Raw genomic sequence first — 8702 nt, forward strand, 5'->3', positions numbered from 1 at the left:
TGTTTCTGGTAGAGGGGTGATATCCTATCTTTTAACGCAATCGCTTCCTAACCATCCCAGGAGCGGAGCGCGGCGGCGATGTGACTTATGGGACTACTGACAGCAGAATGGAATTTGTCACAGTGGTAGCACTGTGCAAGGCTTCCCAAGGTTACCAAGCTGTTGCAGAGCAAATCAGGAGACTTATATTTAGCCTAGCAAGTGGTGCACTGCATGGATTATGTCTTGGTCCTCTCTGGTTTCGTCTTCACTGCATTTAGCTATGAAGGGGGATTGTGGGTCGAGAAGGGGGCTGCAATTCAGGTGAAAAACCCATGAACACTTCCCCCCCCCCCCCCACACACACACACACACACACAAAAGCCCGTCATCCGGGGGGGGAAAGGAAGTGTTCATGGGTTTCTCTGTCACTCTTCTGCTGGAGGTAGGGGGTCGTCCAGAGACGACACCCTTGAGTCGGTGTGACACTTGTGTCGAGGGTGAGTAGGGGGTTGTTTCCGACACAAGCAGAGGACACAGCCAAGATCGCTGCACGTATCCCAGATTCGTTTCCCAGGTGACCGAGGTTTTGAGATCAACCAGAATAATGGATGTACTCGCCTTAGAGGCAAAGAATGTAGGAGGCTCTGAACCCGAGAAGAAGACTGCAGCAAGACCAAAACCCAAACCTGCCAAAAAGGCCAAAAGGGTTGTTTACTTTGAGGTGGAGATCGTGGACTTAAAAACGAAAGAGAAGCTGCTGCTGCTGGACAAGGTGCGTGTGTGTGTGTGTGTGTGTGTTTCTGATTATTCACCATTTACATTGGTTAAAAATGGTTTTATAGATTAATAACGTTTAACCGGTGCATGATAGACTCTGACCACCAACACCTAAGTCCTATTATAAAGATATAGAAATACTCAGTCGTGTATCACACACTGGACTGTGATATGTTGATAGTTTTATGTAGTAGTACTATGAATAGAGACTGTTGTTGCTCTGCAGTCAAGTCAGAGGACACGTGCTTGTTTTAGCTCAGAAATGACAGATGAGTGATTTTACAAATAGTCATCAAAGTCTCGGGGGGGCAGATCAATTGCAGGCTCTGCCATTTCTATTTCATGTTTCTGTTGAGTGTGGGTTACCCCCCCCCCCCCCTTCACCTATGGGACTTTGCTGTTGCAGCGACAGCACGTCGCCCTGTACTGCATGCATGTTGAATACAAATGCTGTTGATAATAAAGTGGCGAAATCCAAGTCTCCAAAAAAACTCCAAAGGCAAAGAAAACTCTGAGATTAATATAAAAGTCCTGTGTATGATTTCTGTGTCAGTCTACACACACACACACACACACAAACACACACTTATTTTTACATTTTGATTGCAGGTGGAGCCGACCGCCACTGTTTTGGATATTAAAGCTTTATTTCACAAATCATGTAAGTTTTCAATAATCGCAACATAATCTCTGTTAATCCTCAATAAATGATCCATTAAAAAAAAAAAAAGATAATTTCCGTTTCCACAGATCCTAAGTGGCATCCAGCCAGGCAGTCCCTGCGTTTGGATCCGAGTGCGTCGGCTTTCTACAATATATTTTAAGCACTATCCAGCTGAGTTTTGCATGAACTATTGAGCTGTTTCTGCTGTTTTCTGGGTTAATGATTGTGGACTATCGTGTTTCTCAGAGGGGAAAAGTCTCAGGGATGAAGAAGTCCTGCAAACCCTCCCTGTGGGAACCACAGCCGGCTTTTACTTCAGTGACTTGGGACCCCAGCTCACATGGGGAACTGTGAGTCCACATGTGTTCAGACACACGATATGGAGGTGCATTGCACGTCTTTAGTTATACTCTATCACTGTAAGCTATTTTCCAGAATATGCAACACACATTTTTTGGTAGATTTCTGTGACAATCATCAATCGACTTGACAGGATTTTACATTTTCTACTTCCTGTTGTTGATTTGTTGGCGCATGAAGTCCAAGTTGGCTTTTCTTGCCTTGCGGTTACGATTCAGCACGGGGAACCTCTGTTCCCTTAACTCATTTTCAGGGAAAGCGAAATCAGGGACAAAAAAAAAAAAAGGCTTGCAAAGTGTTTGCACAATTTGTAGTTTACAGATGACAGCATGCGAAACCCGTGGTATGGTCTCGTCAGATTGTTGTACTTTAAATACTCTCACCTACTCAATAACTCTTGAGTATAAATATCATGCCAGGGTGACAGACAGAGGAGATTTGCTGGGCTTCATTTTCTCTCACCTCCTGCACCGCCGGTCCTCTGTCCAAGGAAATATAATCTCACGACTCCATGTCTCCCAAAGCTGTTTAACCCCCCCGACCTCTTTCCCTGCACCTACTTTCTTACCCTCACCTACCAACTTTCTGCATCCATTGTCCTCTGAGACAAAAAAAAGGCTCAGCTCGAGGCGCTGATTCAGAGGTTGGTTTCATTGCTAGCTGTGCTGCTTGGATTGATCGTGTCATTTTGTTTTTGGGGGGGGGGGGGGGGGGAACTGGGATTACAAGATGTCTTGGTGTCTCATTTGCTCCTCGGGAATATGTCGAGCGCACTCATGTCACACTGAATGCTCTGTCAGCGCAGAGGAGCATCCTGACTGCTTTTGCTTGTAGAAAAACCAGAGTCCCCCCCCCCACACACACACATGCTTGCTCTTAAGGAGAAGCCGAATTGAAGGCATTTCTCCTTCCTTCGCTCTCTTCAGGTGTTCCTGGCAGAGTGCGTCGGCCCGCTGCTCATCTACTTAATGTTCTACTTCCGCCTCCCCTTCGTCTACTCTCTGAAATACGACTTCTCCAGCAGCAAGCACTGGGTTGTGCAGTGAGTGCCGGGTTGCATCGCACCACCTGGGGCTTTGCACAGATTACTCCTCAACATGACAAACACTTGCTATGTCAACAACCGAGTAATGGCGGATTGTGATGGCCCCCGGTGGGGTCGGTGCATTAATCCCTGCTAAATGTGCCTGCCTGTGTGCGTGTCCTATTGCAGCTTGGCCTGCATGTGTCACTCCTTCCACTATATAAAGAGGATTCTGGAGACAATGTTTGTCCATCGCATCTCCCACGGGACCATGCCCCTCAGAAACATATTTAAGGTCAGTTAGCGATTTTTGACCTTTGAACCTGATACAGAATATTACTATTATATTCTGTATCAGACATCTGAAACAAATCTTTGACTTATTATGGTCTGCCCCACCTATTCCAGAACTGTGGCTATTACTGGTGTTGTGCAGCTTGGATGGCGTACTACATCAACCACCCCCTCTACACCCCGCCGTGTAAGTGTGGGCCATCCTCATTTTGTCTCATCAATGTCTACTTCCTCTTTAATCCGTCATTTTGTGGTGCAATAACAGATTACGGGCAGCAGCAGGTGAAAACAGGGCTTTACGTTTTCTTGGTGAGTTTGGGGTCTGTTTAATTTGCATGAATTTCGGCTCAGTAAAAGCATCTTGCAGCTGCGTACACGACGAACTGCCTTCTTTAACAGTTCTGCCAAGTGGGGAACTTTTCCATCCATGTCGCTCTTCGTAACCTCAAACTATCAGGTAACTCGTTTTCTCCCCAATTATCAGACGTGCTTTTACACCAATGTTATAACGAAGTGAAGTATTACAAAGTCGTATCTGTGTTTATTCGTCACTTTAGGTTCGAAAATGAAGAAGATTCCTTATCCAAATAAAAATCCATTCACTTGGATTTTTTGGCTCGTCTCCTGTCCAAATTACACCTACGAGGTGAGCAGACCCGATCCCACTCTTATGTGAGTAAAAAAAAAAAAAAAGATAGAAGATTGTCCAACTTCTTGTGTGAAGGTGATTATTAATAATTTGGTTTCACCAAAACAAAAAAGGTCTGTTTTGAAACTTTTTTTTTTTGGCTTATCCAAACTCTGACAGTTTTTATTTTATTTTTACCATTATAATTTTTCTTGTTTCGGCTAGCCATTAAACAGAATTCTATTTAAAGCCCTCCATCTGTAAATAATGTAAAATCCACCGCCCTCCTCCTGTGCGAAAATGGATTCCAAACTTTATATAAAGTTGATAGCCAGAGTTAATGAAAACGAAAATGTATTCCTCTTTGTTGACTAGTCTTATCATTCTCCATAAAGCCTCTTTACACACAAAGCCCAACAGTGTTTGGATGGAATTGCCATGAAAACCTTAATATGCTTTAATGGGCATATTAATAACTATCTTATAACAAACTTAGAAACATTTTGTCTCTTCAGTTTGTTTTTGTTGTCCCAGTATTTTTCTTTTAACACTGTAATGCTGTCATCTAGTGGTTGCATCCTGCACATGTAGCGTAAATACCAAGGCCTGTGTGTGTGTGTGTGTGTGTGTGTGTGTCACTCCTCGTACACAGCTGGGCTCCTGGATTGGCTTCACAGTGATGACCCAGTGCGTGCCCGTGGCTTTCTTCACCCTCGTGGCCTTCATCCAGATGACGTTGTGGGCCAAAGGCAAACACCGCAGCTACCTGAAGGAGTTCAGGGATTACCCAACCCTCCGCTCCTCCATACTGCCCTTCATCCTGTAGAGCGTCACAGAGCAGACAGCAGAGCAGACCCCCCCCCCCCCCCCTTCACCCATCGGGTCGTTTCCAAGGGCCGCTCCATCCTCTGGATGTTTGTGTCGCGGCTCACAGCACGAAGACTCCGTCTAACATTTACATACTCGTCACACCGCAGGGAGTCGAAGCTGCTCTGAGCCAACGTTGGACTTAAACGCAGTAAAGTCTTAATTCACATTTATATATGTTCACATCTATAGCTGAATTAGTTTCAGTCTTTGTTGGTGTATGTTCCAGTTATAAAGTCTGTGTGTGGAGAAGTTTTCCATTCTGTCATTTTTCTACTAATCTGAAGCAAAAGCAAAATCATCTTTTCCAAGATTAGCCGATGTAAATTAGGGATCCTCCACATTAAGGATTTTTTTTTTTGATACCCTGCTCTGATTTCTCTAATTCTAAGTAGGGTTTTATTATTTTTTTAATCTCAATTAGGAAGTGTCTTTGCACTACTTGACTGAAGAAGGGGCCGGCGTGCAAAAATAAAAAATCACTTTTAGTGAAATCCTGAACGGGAAAGAGGAATAAACTGCCGTGAAATCAGTAACTGACCAGAGACACGCGTTTATTTGTGACTCTGGGAGAACAAACAAATTATGTTACAGATAAAAAAAAAAGAAATGGAGAAGATACAGCGGAGCCGTCGGCTACATCATGGAATGTTACAGTCAAAACAACGATGGACAGACTACAAAACGAGAACATGAAAATGTGCATTTGTTCATCAAACCTGCTCTTTCAAGCAGATGTATTAAATTTAAAACATTCAAACAAAATAGCAAAATTTCATCACATAACATTTCCCCAAGGTTTACTCCTCTTATTTTGGTCATGTGTGAACGCAAAGCCAATCAGGGCTGCTCCTTTCCTGCTCCTGCCCGGCTGAACTTGATCCCCAAAACCGAACTGCATTAAACTGGACCGCAGTCGGATCCGAATCAGACGGAAGAGAAAAGAAAACAGTTTTCTCCTCGCCAGCAGGTAAAATGCACGTCACAATGGTAACAAAGGAAACGCTTTGATGACATTTAGTCCAATTGAGAAAAGGCTTGTGTGCTTTCTTTCTCTGTGTGACTTGGTTTCCGGTGACTGTAGCAGATAAAGTTGGGGGGGGGGGGGGGAGAAAGGTCAGAGGTCAGAGGCCATATTTCAGCACTGCCGCTCCTTGACTCTGTGGGTAGCCCACAATGGTCCTCTTGCTTGCCATTCTCACGACTATTGCAGAATATCGGCGCGTCGCGGCTCGCTCGCGCGCCACAAGGCGACGGAACGGCCGCTCGGGTGAAATGAAAACCCCCTTTTGAAGACTAAAGACCGTGATGAGAGGTAGGATGACTTGTCTTGTCAGTTTCTGGTCATTCTCACAGTGAAAGCTACGCCCACCGCAGCCTTTCAACCTCGACATGTGCTGCATATGAAGGCATGTGGCGGGGCGGGGGGGGGGGGGGGTCCAGATGGGAGGAGGCCGCCGGCGTTGCACCTGGAGGCCGATGCTTTATTCGCCGTCTGTCGTGTGCACCTCAGCTTCAGAGGTCCTCAGACTCCAGGAAGTGGGTCCTCTGCAGCACCTTCACGTGCCTCTCGTAGATTTTGAGCGCGGGGCCGAGTCGGATCGACAGGCCGGTCAACACGTCGCTGCGCTGCATCAGGAGGAGGGACTTCCCATCAATTTCCTTGAATGGGAGAAAGAGAGAGAGGAAGGCATGCTGGTAAGCGTCGCCTGCGGGGATTGGGATGAAGGGTGGAAGCAGCTTTTATTGTGACGGAAAATGTAAAAACAAAAATTCTGCACGATAGAAAGCTAGTTAAGCCCTAAAACTGACGCACACACGCACGCACACACACACACTATCATGCACGACGTTTGGCGACGGTGCACTGACTTGTGTTCGAAACGCCGCGGCCTGCTCCGGAAAGCCCGCAGCCGAGAAGTAGCCGGCCACGTCTGCCACGGTCCACTGCAGCAGGTTGTGACTCATCTTCTCCTGCTTCAGAGACCTGGAGGAAGGTTGCACGGTCGGCATCTTTTCAAGCCGAAGTTCTGCCGGGCGGCTTCATAAATATGTTCAAAAGATGATTAAGAAAGAGAAACGGCTCCTCACAGCTCCTCGCATTTGGCGCCGTTCAGAAGACCGTCTTCGGCTGCGGCGAAGGAGGAGACGTCCGTCTTATTCTTAAATGCACCTTTGAACAGAAGGAGAGCCGACTGAGCACACGCCTGCGTGTTTGGAGCGTCACCACAATAAGATGCTGGCTTATCGGCCCACGTCACACTCTGGGAGGAACCTCGACCCACAACTTCTCTGGTGCTGGTTCGACAACACGGAGGAACAAAAACACAGTCTGGTGTTCCTGCCTCATCGCTGAAAGTCACAACATCAGAGTCATCTTTGCGTTTTAATTCCACATCGGCGCGGTCAGGCAGCAGGATGCTCTCCTCCACCTTGCCGCCTTGCAGCCGCCGCCGTCTTCTTTCTTCACGTTGACCTTTGACCCGCTGGGGGCTCGTGGGTTCCGGCTGGGCCGCTGGCTTTGTGGCGCCGGGTTTGCAGCACACGCTCGCGCTAATGAACGCGACTGAAAGTCGTCCCGCGCTTTTCTGCCGCTGCTCATTAAAATGGAATAACTGGCGTAAACTGGCATTTCTGACGGGGGGGGGATACTTCTAAGGCATGCGTTGTTAACTTTCCCCATTTTACCCCGTCTGCTTTACATGAATTAAAGCTCGCATATGAAATCAGATGTGAATACCTTTGTCTTTTTGCATTCCCGGGTTCTGGCGCTCTGCTGGGCAGACGGCCGAATGATAGGCCCAGTCATTGTGCACGAGGGCCCGGGGGCTGGAGGGGGGCAAGGAGCTGGGCCTCTCACCAGCCTTCTGGAGAGGGACGGCGTCCAGGCCCACGCCGGGGCCGGGCCGAGCGCCGGCGGGAGAGCAGGGCGCGGAGACGGCTTGCACGGAGACACAATGGACGGCGGCGTCGTCGTATGCGGGGCCGGGAGAGCGTCCGTCCTGCCCGTCCCGGCTCTCGTCAGCGTTGCTGTCCGTGTCCATCGTGATGGACGTGTCGGCCTACAGCGGAGCACACGTGCACATCCACACCCAATGGGATTCAACAATAACACACGTGATCACGTTTCTCAGGAGGAACGAGTCAGCAATCAGCCGCCATGTCCCGACTCAGGGACCGCCATCCTTCAAAGAGGCGGAGTCTGCAAACTGGACGCGCCCACGTGTGGCACAACCGGGCCTGTGAGAACCATTTTCTTTACTAATCTATTCACAGTAAATCAACTCCAACCGGTAATGTTGCTAGGCGACACCTTGTGCCCCCCCCCCCCCCCCAAAAAAAACCCCATCCTGCCTTTTTATGGATTCTAGTTGGACGAGGGCATCCGGACGATTTCTCTCAAATTGTCCAATCAAGACTCACAACTACTCACTAAAATAAGCAAAGTGTGACCCCCCCCCCCTCAAAAAAAGGGTATTTAAAAATAAAGTTGTGTCATGTTTAAATTAATTATTGTTGTGTCTTTTAGTGAAACACAACAATAATTAAGTGACATCAAATCTAATTGGAATGTGAGCTACAGATTAAAGTCAGATTAAATGTTTGCTTGCACCGGTCCGGACTACGATCCTGCGTCCAAGCGGCAGAAACGCAACGAAGTTCCTCGCTGGGGAACTTCGCCGCTGCTATGACGTCAGAGACGGAACCGCAGGCTGAGCGCGTCACATGAAAACAGCCGCATGTCGCAATTTGACCGCTACGGTGCGAGAATATGGCCTTTTTAAATGCCCCCGTCCCTTCCCGTGGCGCAGGGGGGGGGGGCAGCATTCGAGCACAAGCGCGCACATAAACCCGCCCCGCTCCTGCGGGGGGCGCATCGCGCTGCGTCTTTCACAACTTTGACCGCGACAAAATAAAAACGCCATGCCCCCCCCCCCGCGTATCTGCGTACAGCTCGGTTTATTTTTTATTTTTATTTCTCCTTTATCTTGGATGACGTAAAACGACCGATGCGCTCGGTGCGCCCCGATCCTGAAAGGCCGTCTTGATTGAAAAGGGCCGACGGGACGCGTAATTTGGGCTTTTCTCACATTTCCTCCAAAGTG

The 8702-nt window shown here is 48.0% G+C and overlaps 2 protein-coding genes across 2 annotated transcripts; one reads left to right on the forward strand and one right to left on the reverse strand.

The window, feature by feature from the left end:
- The first annotated feature begins 381 nt into the window (after positions 1 to 381).
- LOC137905430 (very-long-chain enoyl-CoA reductase-like) lies at positions 382 to 5116 on the forward strand. The gene is made up of 11 exons (XM_068749670.1): positions 382 to 754; positions 1369 to 1420; positions 1510 to 1554; positions 1670 to 1773; positions 2710 to 2825; positions 2997 to 3102; positions 3216 to 3288; positions 3367 to 3410; positions 3501 to 3558; positions 3659 to 3747; positions 4382 to 5116. The coding sequence occupies exons 1-11, from the start codon at positions 587 to 589 to the stop codon at positions 4553 to 4555; spliced, it is 1029 nt and encodes a 342-aa protein (XP_068605771.1). The 5' UTR covers positions 382 to 586; the 3' UTR covers positions 4556 to 5116.
- A 34-nt stretch (positions 5117 to 5150) lies between these two features.
- On the reverse strand, positions 5151 to 7780 carry LOC137905615 (sterile alpha motif domain-containing protein 11-like). Its single transcript, XM_068749857.1, has 5 exons — positions 7775 to 7780; positions 7337 to 7658; positions 6688 to 6769; positions 6469 to 6583; positions 5151 to 6258 (listed from the first exon to the last, which is right to left on the reverse strand). The coding sequence occupies exons 1-5, from the start codon at positions 7778 to 7780 to the stop codon at positions 6112 to 6114; spliced, it is 672 nt and encodes a 223-aa protein (XP_068605958.1). The 3' UTR covers positions 5151 to 6111.
- Between the last annotated feature and the right edge of the window lie 922 nt (positions 7781 to 8702).

The sequence above is a fragment of the Brachionichthys hirsutus genome, chromosome 16 (genome assembly GCF_040956055.1).
Source record: "Brachionichthys hirsutus isolate HB-005 chromosome 16, CSIRO-AGI_Bhir_v1, whole genome shotgun sequence".
Taxonomy (NCBI): Eukaryota; Metazoa; Chordata; class Actinopteri; order Lophiiformes; family Brachionichthyidae; genus Brachionichthys; species Brachionichthys hirsutus.